General features: G+C 46.5%; 1 protein-coding gene across 2 annotated transcripts; it reads left to right on the top strand.

The window, feature by feature from the left end:
• Nucleotides 1-39: 39 nt before the first annotated feature.
• LYAR (Ly1 antibody reactive) lies at nt 40-17,967 on the top strand. Of its 2 annotated transcripts, XM_043447949.1 has the most exons (10): nt 41-184; nt 762-968; nt 6,848-7,026; nt 8,347-8,461; nt 9,290-9,397; nt 9,520-9,603; nt 13,190-13,601; nt 13,947-14,033; nt 17,056-17,141; nt 17,642-17,967. In XM_043447949.1, the coding sequence occupies exons 3-10, from the start codon at nt 6,905-6,907 to the stop codon at nt 17,774-17,776; spliced, it is 1,149 nt and encodes a 382-aa protein (XP_043303884.1). In that variant the 5' UTR covers nt 41-184; nt 762-968; nt 6,848-6,904; the 3' UTR covers nt 17,777-17,967. The 2 variants fall into 2 exon arrangements, with proteins under 2 accessions (XP_043303883.1, XP_043303884.1); XM_043447948.1 differs by lacking the exon at nt 762-968 and having other exon boundaries at nt 40-184.
• The last annotated feature ends 920 nt before the right edge of the window (nt 17,968-18,887 follow it).

An 18,887-nucleotide genomic window follows, 5' to 3' on the forward strand; every position in this document is an offset into this window, starting at 1 on the left:
CCAGTTGCGTCACTTCCGCCGGGAGGTGTGGCCGCGGTGCGCAAGCGAACGGGGCGCCTCCGAAGCGAATTCTGCGCGCGGAAGCCCTGGAGGGAGGTGCAGGTTATAGAGCCTTGAGGGAACCAGCGGTGCCACGTGCTCCTCTCGCGGCGGGTTGAAACCGTTGGCGGGCGCTGGCTGAGAGGTGAGGGGCGGTGGCCCAGAGGTCCGACCTGGGAGGCTGGAGTTCAGGCTGTGGGGCGGGGGGTGGGGTGGGCGTACTGTGGCAGTTGCCTGCGTTTCCACCGTTAGAGAGTCTTTCCTTTGGCTTAAACGCATGGAAGAAAGAAATGCATTCAAGTTTCATTCGTGCTCTGGGGGAAATGGAAGGAGTCCTGAAGTTAGAATGATGGAATAGTCCTGGAGTTAGTTCCTCCGGATTTGAAAATGGAAAAGTCGGTGCTGGGAACCCACAGAGGGGGTTCCAGCCGGGATGGTTGTCTGGTCCCCTCACCGGACTGGGTTGTGCAGGCTTGCTGTATGTTGGGGACGAGGCGCTTGCCTTCTTTGAGTCTTGGGGAGCTCGGTCTCCAAGGAGGAGGCCCTTAGGGCATAGTGGTTGAGAGCGCGGGGCTTTAGGGCCGGGAATAGCCACGTTGTGAATCCAGGTTTGCCACCAACTGCACGTGTAGCTTGCTGCCAGTTACTGAACCCCTTTGTGCCTGGTCTGTCAAAAGGGAATAATAATGGAACCTAACTCAGAGGACTCTTGTGTATTACAGGAGCCAGGGCTTCGCACATAGTAGATGATCCATCAATGTCCGGATTTTCTGCAGCCCCTGCCTTTGTGGAGAGTTTAGAGGCATAAGGTGGGGTTTGAGTGCTTGCAAGCCTACCATTCTTGCAGAGTGCCTACCTGGGACTTATTCACACAGCACCCCCAGTGCCCCCAGTGCCTAACGTAGTGCCTGACGCATTGGCTTCCACAGGTAGTTATTACACCAGTGAATAGATGCTGTTTAAACCACTGCTGTTGATGTACTATGTGGGGAGGGTGTGAGACTGGAACTTGGGGTTTGAGAGACACTGCTCAGCTTCTGCGGGCCTCGGCTCATCTGTCAAGTGGAGATGGATGTACATTCCTTGAGAGTCTTTGCAGAGCAAGGGAGAGATCCTGCCTGACTATACACCCTACAGTCAGGAGCTTCGGCGTGAGGCTGTGCAGTGTGTGCTGGTCTGTCTTTCCCTTTCACCATGCCCTTGGTTTCTCGGAGTTTTCCTCTCTGGAGGGGCTTGCCTAGTTGGCCTAATGCATTGTTTCACAGCCTGGAGAACTTAAGTCCCTAGGGGACAGTGACTTGCTTCAGGTCTCAGGGCTCACTGGAGGCTGTTGACAGCTTAGCCCTTCAGGTGGGCAGTTTTGGTGGTGATGGTGTCAGTGGGGTTTAGGTCTGTGTGTGTATATGTATCACTCCAAATACAAGCTTCCCTGGTGACTCAGGTGGTAAAGAATCTGCCCACAATGCAGGAGACCTGGGTTGGATCCCTGGGTCAGGAAGATCCCCTGGAGAAGGGAATGGCAACCCACGCCAGTATTCTTGCCTGGAGAATTCCACGGACAGAGGAACTTGGCAGGCTACCATCCATGGGATCCAGAGAGTCAGACATGACTGATCAACTTACACATTCACTTCACAATCCTAGAACCAATTTGAGTTTGTGTTATCAGGGAATAGGGTGGTAGTGTAGGGACCCAGGGGATGGGGAGCCAGCAGAGACTGGGGTGAGTTTATGAAGATGGATAGATTTAGGGTCATATTTAAAAAAGCAGTGTTTGGAGGGGACTGGGAGCAATATCATTGATGTGCAAATAAATAGACTGCAAGACATTCTACCATTGAGTAAGGATTTATTTTTCAAATCTGGTATCTTTTAACTTTCCCCACAATACTGTAAGGTACCTATTAGACCCATTTTATAGATAGGCAGATTCTGAGAAGCTTAGGTACTTCCAGGTCATTTAGGTTTTAATTGGCAGATGCAGACTCCAGCTCAGATCCTCTGGCCCTGAGTCCAGGCCCCGGTCAACAGAAGGTGGCCACCAGCTTGATAAAAAGAGACTGAGGTGCCTGAATTGCTTCACAAGTTCCCAGCTCCTAGAGATGCTATCTGCTACCCATCAGCTCAGCACTGCTGTTCAATACCCAACATCCTCTGCTGTGACATGGGTGGTCTCCTTGTTCAGTGTGGCCTAGCTTAAGAGACTTAGGATCATAATATTTTTAAATGAACCGTCATGACTTACACGGCACTTAGCTGGGTATATAGGTGTCATGAAAGTCTTAATGCAACAAACATGGTTTTAGCTTTTCTAACTTGTGAAGTCCAAATGTTACCAGTTTACCAAAACATCATTTGAAAATGTGACTGTTTAAATTTCTTTCACATTTATTGAGTCTTGTGAAGTTTGAATGAGTTGTCTTTTATGTGTAGGAAGTGCTTGCTGTTTTCATTTGGAGGGGCTGCATTTTCACAGGGGTGTCTTTTTGTAAGTTTGTAGCATGTCCACTTCTGAAATTGTCAAGCCTGCCCTAATATTTGCCACACTGGAGTCTGCTGTACAGTTTGGATGGTTTTGAGCTTGCGGGTGTTTGCAGCCCCTTTGTTCCACCGCAGACACACATACCAGTGTTTACGGCACAAAAGAAAGGTACTTCCCTGGAGGGCTGGGTGAAGAGGGACGGGTAAGTTCCTTACAGAGCTTATCTCCTTAGCAAGCAGGCGGCCACACTGCCCGCGGTGCAGATCCAGCGTCAGTACGCAGCCGTGGCTCTAAAATCCAGGGGAAGGCCCTGGGAGACTGAGTTCCAGCTTACTATGCAAGCTACCATTCTGTCTTTGAAAAAAATCCCAATAGATTTCTGAATGTGAGCATATGCCACAAAAGACCAAATGAAAACGATTGGAGAGGTATCTTTCTGATGTACATGCAACCAAATTCTAATTCTCTCCTGAATTGATGTTTACTCTGTGTGTGGCTAATCACCAGAGAGAAGACATGTTTTGCACAGATATGCCGAGCATCTTTTTTTGCCAACATCACTGGCTTCATTCAGTCGAGAAATTTCATTCAGTCTGAGAAATCCAGCCGTCCTTCTCAGACCTTTTAATTTCTGACCTTCCATGGCGGGCTGCATGTCTCAACTGGATCTCAAAGCTTGCCGAAACCTTCCTCCCCTCCCCTCTCTGCCTCAAACAAGATACAGGATAGACATCAAAAATGAAGGCTGGAAAGCTCTAGGCCACTGCAGCAGTTTTTTGAGGGGCTATTTTTTCATGGTTGACTCTCATTGTGAAAGTACTCTCAACATTGTCAGCAGGTAATTTAGTTTGCCCCAGCTTTTTCCACCTTGTGTGAGGTGGCAGTCCATCTCTCGGTGACTCTGGTTTACTCTCGTTTTGAAACCAAAGTGCCCTTTGTATGCATGTGCGTTCAGTTGTCTCCAACTCTTTTGCAACTCCATGGACTATAGCCCGACAGGCTCCTCTGTCTATGGAATTCTCCAGGCAAGAATACTGGAGTGGGTTAGCCATTTCCTTCTTCAGGGCATCTTCTTGACCCAGGGACCAAAGCTGCTTTGCAGGTGGATTCTTTACCACTGAGCCACCAGGGAAGCCCGGCTGCTCTCGTTGGCTGCCAGCAACCTGGTCATCCTTCTGCTGAGAGCAGAATGCTGGCTTCGGAGGAGTGGGTCACAGTCCACGGGAGACCAACTCCCCCGTACCTGTGACTGTTTCATACGTTTTTTCACCGTAACCAGGTGAGAAGTTGCTCTTGGTTGGTGTGCATCCCAGAACAGTCAGGCTTTCTTTCCTTTGGATTTGCTGCTCAGCTGTTACTGACCCCATGTAATCCTGATGGAGAGCTGAAGAAGGGGTCCCTGGGTCAGGGGCCCACGTTTTATAAGTAGCACATTAAGCAAACTGCAGGGCAAGAGACCTCCGAGAGAGACCAGCTGAGCCTCTACAAACCCTGGAGTTGCAGCCAGGATGTACATTTTCATTCGAGGCTGAATGGATGGGAATAGCCCTGCTCCTTTCTTAGGTTTGTCCTGTCTAGCACTGACTCAGAAGGTGGGAGTGCGGGAGAGATGGTGATCTCGTGCGTGAGAATTTTCCGCGAACCAGGAGTAGTCTCTCATTTGTGCCAGAGGAGTCTCAGATGAAGTCGTAACCCTGAACAAACTGTATTGGTGTACTTGACCCTTACCTTCAAGATGAGGAAGAACATGCTGGGTTAAACATTTCTTCTCAGTATTTTTGCTGTGAAACTTATTTATAATGTAAAATGACAATCTAGTGATTAAAAAAATCAAGATCTTAATAACCCAGATAGCCACGATGGTGTGATCACTCACCTAGAGCCAGACATCCTGGAATGCAAAGTCAAGTGGGCCTTAGGAAGCATCACTACGAACAAAGCTAGTGGAGGTGATGGAATTCCAGCTGAGCTATTTCAAATGCTAAAAGATGATGCTGTTAAAGCGCTATACTCAGTATGCCAGCAAATTTGGAAAACTCAGCAGTGGCCACAGGACTGGAAAAGCTCAGTTTTCATTCCAATCCCAAAGAAAGGCAATGCCAAAGAATGCTCAAACCACCGCACCATTGCACTCATCTCACACGCTGGTAAAGTAATGCTCAAAATTCTCCAAACACGTCTTCAACAGTACGTGAACTGAAACTTCCGAATGTTCAAGCTGGATTTAGAAAAGGCAGAGGAACCAGCAATCAAATTGCCAACATCCATTGGATCATAGAAAAAGCAAGAGAATTCCAGAAAAACATCTACTTCTGCATTATTGATTTTACCAAAGCCTTTGACTGTGTGAATTACAACAAACTGGAAAATTCTTCAAGAAATGGGAATATCAGACCACCTTACCTGCCTCCTGAGAAATCCGTATGCAGGTCAGGAAGCAACACGGGACCTAAAACAACAGACTGGTTCCAAATTGGGAAAGGGGTAGGTCAAGGTTGTATATTGTCACCCTGAGTATTTAACTTATATGCAGAGTACATCATGTGAAATGCTGGGCTGGATGAAGCACAAGCTGGAATCAAGATTGCCAGGAGAAATATCAATAACCTCAGATATGCAGATGACAGACACCACCCTTTTGGCAGAAAGAAAAGAGGAACTGAAGAGCCTTTTGATGAAGGTGAAAGAGAAGAGTGAAAAAGCTGGCTTAAAACTCAACTTTCAGAAAAAAGAAAAAAACCAAAAAACTCAATATTCAGAAAACTAAGACCATGGCATTGGGTCCCATCACTTCATGGCAAATAGATGGGAAAACTATGGAAACAGTGACAGACTTTATTTTCTTGGGCTCCAAAATCTCTGCAGATGATGACTGCAGCCATGAAATTAAAAGACGCTTGCTCCTTGAAAGAAAAGCTATGACCAACCTAAATAGCATATTAAAAAGCAGAGACATCCCTTTGCTGACAAAGGTCCATCTAGTCAAAGCTATGGTTTTTCCAGTAGTCGGGTATGGATGTGAGAGTTGGACCTTAAAGAAAGCTGAGTGCCAAAGAACTGATGATTTTGAACTGTGGTGTTGGAGAAGACTCTTGTGAGTCCCTTGGACCGCAAGGAGATCAAACCAGTCAATCCTAAAGGAAATCAGTCCTGAATATTCATTGGAAGGACTGATGCTGAAGGTCCAATGCTTTAGCCACCTGATGTGAAGAACTGACTCATGGGAAAAGACCCTGATGCTGGAAAAGATTGAAGTCAGGAGGAGAAGGGGACAACAGAGGATGAGATGGTTGGATGGCATCACCAACTCGATGAACATGAGTTTGAGCAAGTACCGGGAGTTGGTGATGGACAGGGAAGTGTGGTGTGCTGCAGTTCTTGGGGTTGCAAAAAGTCGGACATGACTGAGCAACTGAACTGAATCTTGGAAAGTTACAGTGATTTCCGGCACCCTTTTAAATGAATTTGTGTTTTGTTGAGGGCAGTAGCACCCCCATGAACTTTTTAAACGGTAGTTATGTGTAGGTGTGGACCCACTGAATCATGGGGCAGTGCTCCGGACGCCTGGGTTTGGGAGCCCACTCCAGTAGTTCAGCACCCAGCACTGGGATACCTGGGAGGGTTCTGTGGTTTCTGATTGATCCAACAGGGGGCCACTCCTGCTCCCGTCCACTGAAACTGAGGCGCACATCCGCATTTTTAACACCTGTGGATACATGGTTATGCCTGTATGGCTGCTGTTTGTGCTTATAGGAATGATTTTTAGGCCTCTTCTCCACTTTCTAAACCTTCCTTGATTCCCCTTTGGCTGTGTCCTTATTGTGTTTGGGGACTCGGCGCACTTTTCAATGCTCACCTAGAGGCAGTAGAGAGAAGGAGACTGCCTGTGTGCCCTTAAAGTTATTGGAAACATCCCCAAACTTCATCTCTAGAGGCAGCCTGCCAGGTTTAAATCCTGGTTCTGCTACTGCATGACTTTGGACAGTTTCTTTAGTCTGAGTCCTAATACCACGTGTAAATTGTGGACGACGATAGTCCTTCCCTCATAGGGTTGCTGTGAGGGTTAAAGAAATCCACACACATAAAGCTCTTAGAATAAAGCCTAGCGTGTGGTGAGCACACATTCAACCAGTTTTAGCCGTGGTATTGTTGTTAAATACGGTTTTACTTATGTGATGGTAAAGGTTTATGTAGATTGCGAATCAGCTTTGATTCTATTGTGTTATTTTCATGTGAAGAGTTAGCTGTCTGAGTCATATATTTGGAAAAGAAGTTTCACATTACAATGATAATTATCTTTTTTCCTTTTTAATTTTTTTTTTTTAGGACAGGGCTTAAAACCCATCTGGGGTAAAAAAAAAAAATTTAATCATTTAGCTAAAAATGGTATTTTTTACATGCAATGCATGTGGTGAATCAGTGAAGAAGGTACAAGTGGAAAAGCACGTGGCTGTTTGCCGAAACTGCGAATGTCTTTCCTGCATCGACTGCGGCAAAGACTTCTGGTAAGTCCATGTGGATCTGTACTAAATGTCCAGACCAATTATGTGATCGTTGGTTCCACAAAGCATTTTTAGAGAGAGAGAGCAAGAGCAAATTTGGGGAAAGAAAATTAAGAAAAAAATGTAGTGCCTGCCATGACCGTTTGCTCTTTAGAGGTGATACAAAGAAAAGACTCAGAATAAAAGGGAGTTGCCGGTTTGGTCTTAATCTGATGAGTCCATGGCACTTGCTCTCCTGTCCTTGTCACCATTACTGGACCCAGGGAGGTGACCATGCAGAGCAGGGTTTCCGGTGTGGTGAGCTGATAACAGGGAAGCGGTGGATTTACAGACCAGAAAATGAAGTTATTCATTCACAGTGGAGATACCTCGGAGAAGAGACTCGGTCCTGCCCCAGAAAATCAGAGGTGATGGAGGGGGTGAAGCTCCTGATCCTGAGTGTGTCAGGTGCTTCCAGGGAAGGGGTCTCTGGAGAGGTGAGGGCTGAGGGGAGGGGCGGGATGGATCCTGCCCACCCACTGTTTCTCAGGGAGCGTCGTCTGCAGTTGGCTAGCCTCATTCTTGCGCTGATTGCCTTCAGCTTCAGAGGGTTCAGCTTTTGGCACGTGGGCCCTACTGGCCTCTGTGGCACTTGAGGGATATTTGCAAACAGTCTCTTTTAATTTCATTCTAAAGCAGTGATTAAAAAAAAAAAAATGTTTGGAAACTGCTAAGTCTTTGTTCTTACCTAATCCTAGGAGGAAAGATATACGGAAACAGGTGAAAACTGGGCTGTTTCTCCTTAAGGGACTTTGCCCCTGACCTTGTCCCAGCTTTTCCCTGAGGACCCTGTAGAGCTTCAAAACAATCATATAAGACAGAATCAAGTGTCCTTTTTTTCCAAGACTCCCAAGATCCAGAACTTTCTCATGACCTGATACTACTGTTTTATACCACCTTTTAACTTAGTCTACAGCTAATTATTGATTGCCCGCTGTATATTACCAGGAAACCCTACAGGCATTGTAATTTAAGATAAAGCCACCCTGTTGCAGAGAATTCTTTTTTATTTAGAGACTATTTGCTTGTGACTTTAAAAAAATACTGCCTATCAATATGATTTTAAGACATTTGGGTGAATGGGTGGAAAGTTTGGTGGTGGGATTTGAACAGTTGGGAAGAAGGAAAATGTGATGTGACCAGGAGGTTATCAACGTAGTAAGTGAAAGGGGTGGGGTGGCCGTGCAGAGCACAGATGGGAAGGTAAGTGTGGACTGTGTGCTAGCTTTACACAGAGACTTCGATTTGGGAATCACTCTAATGGTGGAACTTTCTCACTTTAAGGGGCGATGACTATAAAAACCACGTGAAATGCATAAGTGAAGATCAGAAGTATGGTGGCAAAGGGTATGAAGGTAAAACCCACAAAGGCGATGTTAAACAGCAGGCATGGATTCAGGTAAGGTCTTCCTAATTCATCAAGGAGCTTCATCTGTCACCTGCTTTCTTGAGAAGCCTAGGAAGCCAAGAATTAATGCATCTTATGCAACCAAGTACATTCACAGTGTTGTACATGCATCACCATCATCCATCTCCAGAAATGTTTCATCTTTTGATAGAGGTTACATCTGAACCTTACATCTGAACATCTCTTTAAGTGGTATTGACATCTTACAGTTCTTGGACATGAGATGTCTTTCTATTTGCTTGTATCTTCTTTAATTTCTCCCAGCAGTGTTTTTTAGTTTTCAGTATATATGTCTTTTGCCTCGTTGCTTGGTTAAGTTTATCCCTAAGTATTTTATTCTTTTTGATAGATTATAAGTGGAATTGTTTATTAATTTCCTCTCCAGTTTGTTCTTAAGTGTAGGGAAATGCAGCTTGATTTTTGAGTGTTGATTTTTGTATCCTGCAAACCCCTGAACTTTATTAGTCTTAAAGATTCCTTCTGTGAAATCTTTTGGGTTTTGGACATGTAAGACCATGTTGTTGGGAACAGAGATCATTTTACTTCTTTCTTTCCAATGTGGATGCCTTTTATTTCTTGCCTTAGTCTCGGGGAGGTATTGAAGGAAAGGGAAGCCTGGCGGGCTGCAGTCCATGGGGTCGCAAGAAGTCAGACATGACTTAGCGACTGAACAACAACAATAAATTGCTCTGGACTTTACTCTGTTGAATCTGTAAACATAGACATTAACATAGAATCTGGACTTGAGGTGTAAACCCAGTAGTTTGACTTTCATGAAACTCATCTGTTGATTGTTTATTGCTTTTATCTTTTCTGTAGAAAATTCATGAATTAATAAAAAGACCCAATGTCAGCCCCAAAGTGAGGGAACTATTAGAGCAAATTAGTGGTTTTGACAACGTTCCCAGGAAAAGGGCAAAATTTCAGGTATGTATTTGCCTGGACTTCCCTGAATGGAGGGGATGTGGGCACTTCAGTGACAGCTTATGTGTACCTGTCAGCATATGGGATAAGTGGGGTTTTTTTCTTTTTTCTTTTTCCGCATACAGAATTGGATGAAGAACAGTTTAAAAGTTCATAATGAATCTATCCTGGAGCAGGTGTGGAATATCTTTTCTGAAGCTTCCAGCAGTGTAAGTCTGATCTCACTCTAGACTTGCAGTGTGGCAAAAGTGCTTAGTAAAAATCAAACAGGAATGTCTTATTTTTGGAGGTCAAGACAGCCTTCTTTTTCAGAGAGCCTCTTTGTGCCTTCATTAATGGGAAGGGATACACTGAGTGCAATGCAGAAAAGGTTTCCTTATTGTGCAAAGGAAGGTGTTTAATCCTGATGTTTGAAAACTACCAGCTGACATGACTTGATCGGCTTAGACATGAGGTAGTGGGATGTTTGGAAAAGAACAGGTGCTTTGGGTTTCTGACAGACCCCATTTGAATCCCTGCTTTGCTGTTCGCCAAGCGTTTGCTCTCGGGCATCTTATTTAACCTCTGAGCCTTCGTCTCCTTGTCTTCAATAGAGGTGGATCGTTAGACTCGGTAGGGGCTTCCCAGGTGGCTCAGTGGAAAGAATCTGCCTGTGGAGTGGGGGACCTGGGTTTGATCCCTGGGTCTGGAAGATCCCCTGGAGGAGGGCATGGCAACCCACTCCAGTATTCTTGCCTGGGAAATCCCATGGACAGAGGAGCCTGGTGGTCTACAGTCCACGGGGTCACAAAGGAGTCAGAGGTGACTTAGCAACTAAGCAACAACACCAAAGACTTAGTACTTACTGTGCCCAATACGTGTCAGACCCTGAACAAATAACAGAAAAGCAACTCAGGTGGGTGATAGTGGCAGGAAGAAAAAATGAACAGGGTGAGGACAAGAGAGGGCAACCAGGTATTCTGGTAGGTGTGGGGTGAGGGGTCGTGTCCCAGTATTAAAGCAGATGAGGGTGTACAAGCCTCCCAGCTCGTGCCCAGCAGGGCGTGGGCGCTTAGTCAGTGCTGATCTCCTTCCTTCCGGGGGCCGGAGGGATTGCTTGGAGCACATCAGTAGACCGCCTTTCGAGAAGATGCTTTGATCCGAGAGGGCCCAGATGTGGAATACACCTGCAGAAAGTTGTAGCGTGACATTTTGTAGGCACATCCTTGCTTCCGTTGTTCAACATTTTTTCTCATTAATCCAGTTGCACTTTGCCCCTACTTGGAGCTTATAGCCCGTCTGAAGACATATCATTAGTGTTTCAGAACAACAGTGGGGTCTGACTGGTCTTTTATTCTCCTCACAGTTGTCAGCAGTTGATGTGCTTTATGTAGAGAGAATAGTTTTGACCACAAATTGGGATAAAAAATGAAACTTTCTCTTGGCAGTGTATCTACCATTTGTCTCTAAACACACAAATTGGCCCTGTGAAACCTTATAACCAATCATTCAGTTGGCACTTATGTGGCACCTATTTTTTTAAAGGTTATTTCCATTATTTTGGGCTTCCCTTGTGGCTCAGCTGGTAAAGAATCCGCCTGCAATGCAGGAGACCTGGGTTTGATCCCTGGGTTGGGAAGATCACCTGGAGAAGGGAAAGGCTACCCACTCCAGTATTTTTGCCTGGAGAATTCCACAGACTGTATAGTCCATGGGGTTGCAAAGGGTCGGACACGACTGAGTGACTTTAACTTTCACTTCCATTATTTTAACTAATAGTCATAAAAGTTTGTGGTTATTTAGCTTAACTCCGGAGTTCAAAAAATAGAGTTTTTCAATTTCATTTTGAAGCTGTGAATATATTAAGAATTAAATAAGATAACCATTAAGCAGCTCGTGGTAAACTCTGAGCTCTGCAAAATGCAGATTGTCATTGCTTTTGGGCAGTGAACGTCCCGGCCCGTGCCTGGAGTTGGAGATGGGGATGGTGCCAAGGCCCTGGGGGCTTTGGGCTGGAGGCTTTGTATCCTTCTCAAGTGAAAGACTCACCACCCTGCTCCACGGCGCACCTGGTCACTATGGACCCAGCCATCCTTGGACCTGGGTCCTTCCCAGCGGGGGAGCTGTATTCTGGCAGGAGAGACCGACAGCTGCTCTAAGGACTGATGCTATGATATCACGTGGTGACAAGGGCCAGAAAGAAATGGGAGGCAGAGGTCAGGGCAGAGAGTGAAGAGGGGGAGAGTCTCGCTGTCAGGACAGAGGCAGTGAAATCGTATCTGAAGAGACCACGTTGGAGTAGAGCCTGGAACGAAGTAGGAAGCTGATGGGGAGTGAATCTGTCTACTCATTGATTGAGTGACTGCTTGGCGGGTCAGTGTGTGTCTCCCTCCCTCCTTCCTTCCCTCCTGTTTCCCCTCTCTCCCAGAATATGGGGCGCCGAGGGCGGGCTTGGTTAGGAATTGGAGGCAGGGCAGCAGCTGGAGACTTGGCTAAAGGGGGAGGCCTGGGGTTGCAGTGCTCAGACCCTGGGGGGTTGAAGCTCACGATACACTGTCCCATAAGACGGAACTTGTAGGACAGGGCGAGGTGTCCTGGTCTCCCTTCCTCCTGAGTCCTTTCTGAGCTCATCGCCTGCCTCCCCCGCATGTGCCTCGATGATTTGATCTCTGAATTCCTCCTGAGAAAACTCCAGTTGTTTAGTTTAGTCTCAGAACCCTAAATACTACTCTTTGAGCCTGTGACTGGGTCTTATGAGCTTCATGAGCTCAGCAGAGTGCTTGTAGGAGTGAAAGCCAGTCCTCCTCCATTTGGTCCCCTGGTGACCTCACCTCTGAAAGGAGGAGGACTCGATGTCGGTGTCAGTCACCTGGCCGGTTACTGAACAGAGATGGAACCTGACCGTGAGTCCAGGGGTTTGCAGAGCACCGGCAGCTGCCCCGGAGCTGCCGACGCTGACCGTGGCCCTGCCCCTGCAGACACATCAGGGCTTACGGAGCAGTTCGTGACGTGCCTCACGTCCTCTCTTGGGAAGGGCCAGGCATGGAGGCCGCAGCATCTCTATAGTCAGAGTGCAGCTGAAGTCACTTGGTTTGAGTCAGGTGGTGCAGTAAATGGGCAGTCTGTCTTATTCCAGCACATGTTTCCATGGTTCCTTACTTACCATTCTTGACGTTCCACCCAGGTGTCCCTGCCTGACGTCCCTCTCGGGGTAGCCATCCACCTGAACAGTGATGGCGATAAGGGCACCTCTGTCTAGTACTCGAGTTTACAAAACTCTCCCTGTACATCCAGCTGCTTTCTCAAGCTTAGCTTTTCTCCTTTCTCATTTTATTCATACATAAACTGTATCAGGTACGTGTCACCACCTTTTCTTTTTATAGATGAGGAAATAGGTTTGGAGCAGATAAATAACTTGCCCTGAATCACCTGGCTAGTAGTGAACAGAGCTGGAAATTGAACCCAGGCCTGCAGATGCATCAATCTGGTGGTTTCTGCCACACCCACATGCTCGTCTTCTATCTAACAGGCGGCTAGTGAGCCAGAATTAAAGGTCTGGCTTTTCCATGACATAGAGATCCTTCATTTTTCCAGTGGAATGAAAATATCTATTAAATGCAGAGAGGAATGTGGGCTGGGGGTAGTTTTTTCTCACTTTGTATATATATTGCTACGTGTAAGCTATGGGGTTGGAGGGGTCGCAGTTATAAAATGGTGAAGTAATAACAGTTTCCTTAGAGAAATTTATGCAGTAGATAAAATGATGTGTGTCTGGAATGAGTATTTATGTGTTTCTTGGTTTTGCTTAATAATAAGGAACCCGTCGGTAAGGGGCCAGATCAGCAGCCGGCAGAGCCAGTGAGCAAGCCGTGTGCAGAGAACAACGCTGAGGTCCCGTCCTCCAAAGCAAACAGCAGCACGGAAGAGCCCGCAGAGGCCAAGAAGAATAAGAGAGAAAGGAAGGCAGAACGGCAGAAGAACAGGAAAAAAGAAAAGAAAGAACTAAGACTAGAAAACCACCAGGAGAACGCAAAGGGTCAGAAGCCTAAAAAGTGCAAAGTGGCGCAGGAGGCTGAGCAGGAGGTGGCTGATGGCTCCTCGGGGACGAAGAGCCAGAGGAAGAAGAGCAAGGCCGAGCGCGCCCAGGACGGGGCGGTGGATGGAGGCGCCGAGGCGGGGGAGCAGGCAGACGCCGGTCCGGGCAAGAGAAAGCGCAAGCACTTGGAAGGTTTGTGGCTCACTTACGCTCCAAGGGTTTGTTAAAGAGTGTTTAAGCTGTGAGTTGGGGATGGATAAAAATCTGTCAGACCTTGCCATTTGAAACCACTAGCAGCAAAGAGCATACGGTTTGGTGGCAGGCCAACCTGGGCTTAGTCCAGGGCAGGCAACACCACCTCTCAACTGTCCTTGGAGGAGAAGACCCCCGCCTCAAGGCTGGGGTGCTTGGGGACATGAGCAAGGTGATGGGGTTTTTTTTAATAGGAGCCTGGCCCTGTAGGCCTCTCATTAAATGGTAGGTGCTGTTATAAATGTGAAATCTTTTTTTTTTTTTTTTATCTTCCTAATGACTTAGTTGAATCAGATTCTAAGAAGAAAAAGATTAAGCTCCCAGAAAATTCTGAGGATGGAGAACCGGAAAACCATGAGGCTCCTGCAAAAGGTATGGCTGCTATGCTTTGCAGTTCTGCCCTCTCCAGGTTGGGGGAGAAGGGGGAGGGTTGGGCCCATCGGGTGGGTCGTGCCCTCCGGATGCATGGGAAGGAGTCTGGAGCAAAACCCGTGCTCCAGGGTGTGACTGCAGAGTAATAGCGAGCACTCTGTCAGTCGGTCTCACAAGGGTCTCTCCAGCTTCAAGGATAGAATGTAGAGCCGTCTGGATTGGAGACGTCTGTTGTCTTTGGAGCTTAAAGTAAGCCCCAGTTCTGAGACCCTGCTTCTCTCATCCCTGCCTCTTATCACGCCCATAGATGTGCCCTGAGGTCCAGGGTGCAGGAACAGGCCTGACTGTCCCTCCTCCCGTCTCTGGGTCTGTCCCTGGTGTCCCCTTGCTTGGAGCCCCACGGCCACCCTCTTTCAGCCAGAATGTGTGCTTGTCAGACTCCAAAGTGGAGGCATAAGTCACTCAGTCATGTCCGACTCTTTGTGACCCCATGGACTATACAGTCCATGGAATTCTCCAGGCCAGAATACTGGAGTGGGTAGCCATTCCCTTCTCCTGGGGATCTTCCCAAGCCAGGGATCGAGCGCAGGTCTCCCACACGGCAGGCAGATTCTTGACCAGCTGAGCCACGTGGGAAGTCCAGGGCTCCTCTTAAATGCTCTCTCCTCTGCAGAGCTGTTCCCACTGCCCAGACCGGGAACACTCCCCAGGCCTGCCACTAAGAACAGTCCTGAGGGCTCAAGTGGGATTTGAGACTTTATTCATGGAAGTTCAGTAACTGCCCAAGTGTAGTTAGATTTCTTAGCTTGTAACTTTGTATATGTGAATTTTTTTTTTTTTAACTTAAAACTTTTAGTTCTGAGGTAATTATAGATTCACATGCAATTTTAAGAAATAATTAGACTTCAGGGAACCTTCTGTGGCCTTACCCAGTTTCTTCTGAGGCCAAGACCTCCCACAGCTGTAGGACAAAACTCCCCTGGGTTCAACACCTTGACTGTTCAACACCTTGACTCTTCAACACCTTGAACAGTCAAAAGACAAACATTCCTGTCCCCAAAGGGAATGCTCCCACCGCCCCGTTACAGCCACGCCCACTCCTCTCGCCCCACCCACCTCTACCCCAGAGGTCAGCCTGTCCCTTACTTCCATGTACCTCTCTGCTTTAAAATTGTGTCGTTTCAGAATGTGACATCAATGGCATCATTTACTGTGTAGTGGGCTTCCCTGATATGATAGCTCAGTTGGTAAAGAATCCACCTGCAGTGCAGGAGACCCCGGTTCAATTCCTGGGTCAGGAAGATCCCCTAGAGAAGGGAAAGGCTACCCACTCCAGTATTCTGGCCTGGAGAACTCCATGGACTGTCTAGTCCATGCAGTCACAAAGAGCTGGACACGACTGAGTGACTTTGACTTCACACTGTGTAACCTTTTGAGATTGGTCCTCTTCACTCAGCCTTATTCTAGGGAGATTCATCCAGGTTGCCGCACATCTCAGTAGCCCATTCCTCTGCACCGTGAGCAGTGGTCTGTGGTGTGAGTGTCCCGCAGCTTGGTTATCCATTCATCTGTTGACGGACATCTGGGTTATCTTCGGTCCGTGGTCCTGATGAATAAAGCTGCTGTAAGCACTCGCGTAGAGGCTTTCCTGTGTCATCTTTTCTGGAAGAAGTGTTCAGGAGGCGCAGCGGCCGTGTGGTGCATCACTTGCATGTTTAGTTTTTAAGAACCAGCCAGGTTTTTCACGAGTAGCTGTGCCGTGTTGTATTCCCACCAGCAGTGTGTGAGAGAGCCTGTCTTCCCACACCCTGCTCAGCGTTTGGTGGTGGCACTGCGTCTGTAGAGCAAGTTTCTGGTCTTGATGAAGCCTCATTTGTCAGTTTTTCCTTTAAGAGATGATACTTCTGAAGTCGTCTAAGAACTCCGCTGGCCCTAAATCCCCAAAGGTTTTTTTGTCTTTTTTCTGTTTTTTTTCCTTAAATGTCTTGCAGTTGCAGATTTTACAGTCAAGTCCATGATCCATTTTGAGTGAATTTTTATGAGATATGAAACTTGGTTGAAGGTTTGTTTCTTTGCTCATCAATGTCTGGTTGGTCCACACCATTTAAAAAGGCCGTCTTTTCTCTCAGTGAAGTGCCTTTGTCAAGCATCGGTGTGGGTCTGTTCTGGGTTCTCTTGCATGGTGTGTGTCCGTCCGTCCCTCCACCACACATCTCGACTAGAGCAGGCATATCCAAAGTCTGGAAAACGGGTAGCCTTATCCTCACTTTGTCCTTTTGCAAAATTAGAAGATTTATAATAATCTTGCCTATATCTATAAAAAGTCTTGCCATGATGATAGAGGAATTGGACCAGTTTGGGGAGAATCGATCACTTTATTTACTCTGTTGTCTTCCAAGCCATGAATATGACCTGTCTGTTGATTTAAATCTTTTGATTTCTTTCATCAGAATTATGTATCTTCTGCATACTCGTCTTCATCTTCCCAGAAGCAGAGGTTCCCTAGATGAGTCCTAGCCTACTGACAGTAGTCATTGGTGGCCGTCTTCTCTGCTTCAAGGTTCAGCTCCTTTTGCTCAGTCTTTGCTTTGCTTACTGTGTTTAGACAGCCCCTTGATCTTAGCGGATCCTTAGTAAATCTTGAGTTCATTAGATATAACTCATGTCTTTCTACCGGAATTTGTAGGATGGTGGTACTTAATGATCCTTAGTTTTTCCGGTCACGCTGAGAATGAGTATTGCAGACAATCGTCAGTGCCTCTCGGCCACTGTGATGGGACAGGTCGGGTGCCTCCTACACAGTGCTGTGGCGTCCAGTTCATTCTGGTCTTGTTCGTTTCCTGTTTAGCAAATAGGTGGTGCAGAAATGAGGCAAGACCAGAAACTAGCTTTACAAAAGTAGTGCCACCTCCAAATGTTGGCCGGGGTATAGGGAGACCGGATCTCTCACACACAGCTGTTTCTTAACCCTTTGGGACTGCCACAAAACACAGTGGTTTACAAATGATTTTCTACATTGTAGGCAAATTCAACTGGAAGGGAACTATTAAAGCAGTTCTGAAACAGGCCCCAGACAATGAAATAACAATCAAGAAGCTAAGGAAAAAGGTATGAAGGGTGTGAGTCAGGTATATAAACTGGGGAGAATCCGTTCTTTATTTTAAAATGTATGGTTTTGTTCTGTTTTCTCTACCTCTGAAATACTGTAAACTTGTAGGTGTGCGTATGTCTCAGTGACTTTCAAGCTGCTGCTTTTTGGTCCTTCAGGGTGCGGGTGGGGCTAGAGTCTTACCCCATCCACACCTCCTCAGCCAGAGCAGCACCAGTGTTAAGTCTGAAAATCACTGCTCTAGCTATGTTACTGTCTTTTGATTATTCCAGAACAGTGTTTTTCCCCCCTTTGTAATTTTTTTTCACTGGTGTCTGATGCAGGCAGCCGAGTGTCACACGTGTGCAGCTGTGTGAATCGCCACGAGCAGGACCCCCTGAGTAACCAGCACCTGGGTTCTTTGATTTGTTGCTGTCTGCTATGCTGGGGCTCAGAGAACTAACACTGGGTAAATTTTCAGGACAAATACCTATTTGACCGCTGTTTTTTCTTTGTGAAGGTTTTAGCTCAGTATTATGTGGTGACAAATGAACATCACAAATCGGAAGAGGAGCTCCTAGTCATCTTCAACAAGAAAATCAGCAAGAACCCCACCCTGAAGTTATTAAAGGACAAGGTCAAGCTTTTAAAATGAACATTTTTTTATTTAATAATTGAATCCATCCTGTTGATCTCTTTCCTTTCACGATTGTTTGTAAAACATGTAGTGAATTGTAACAACTCGAGTTTCGCTTTCCAAAGGTGTATTTTTAAGTTAAGAAAAAAGTATATTTTTGGTAGAACTTCTATGAGAAAAATAAAATATATTCTTATCCCACGTTCTAATTCTGTAGCAGTGAAAATTATTGTACTTAAAATATTCTTGTATGGGAAATAGTACCAAATGTGACAAGTCAAAAAGTAACTTGGTCAGACTAGAAAGCATTTGTTTTTATCACGTCATTTTTTAGACATTTAGAGGGTTTACAGGGGTTAATTTTTTGTGTGGTTTAAATGTATGTGTGAGTTGCGGTGTTTCCCCCAGGAGCAGTCCAAACAGTCCTTTGTGTGTAATAACCCTTGCCCAGCCAGGACTTCTGCTCTTCACGGGGGGTTCCTATGTAAGTCTGGCCTGTCCAGTCTGACCCAGTTCATCTTCAGCCAAAGACAGATTGGTCGGTGACTAGATTTGGGGGTTGGGGGGTGGCCTGTGACCAGCTATAGGGAACCAGCTCGTTTGAAACTGATCCATTGTTTAGCTATATTACCGTTTCAGTGCCCTGGTCAGATTGGTCTCAGTCCTGGTTCACTGTGCAGGAGGAGAGCCGGGCCACTTTCTGATACCTGAGTAGGTTCTGCCCACGAGTCCCTCAGCAGCTGGTGTGTAGGGTAAGAGTCACTCCTTTGGGACTTCCCTGGTAGTCCAGTGGCTAAGACCCTGCTCTCCCAGTGCAGGTGAGCTGGGCTCCATCCATGGTCAGGGAACTGGATCCCCCATGCCACAGCTAAATTTCCCACACGCTGCAACGAAGATCAAAGATCCTGCACGCCGCAACTAAAACTCGGCACAGCCAAGTGAATTTTTAAAAAATACTTTAAAAAATAATAGAATAAAATTTAAAAGAGAAGAATCACCCCTTTAACCAGTGTTAACTATCTCTTTAATACCTTTTGCTACAGGGGAAGCAGAAATGGGACCTGGAACAAGTGTTGGAAGGATTAGGCCAGGGGGATTAACAGGAGGATGGAGCAGCGGGGTAGATGGA

The sequence above is a fragment of the Cervus canadensis genome, chromosome 26 (assembly GCF_019320065.1).
Source record: "Cervus canadensis isolate Bull #8, Minnesota chromosome 26, ASM1932006v1, whole genome shotgun sequence".
In the NCBI taxonomy this organism is placed as follows: Eukaryota; Metazoa; Chordata; class Mammalia; order Artiodactyla; family Cervidae; genus Cervus; species Cervus canadensis.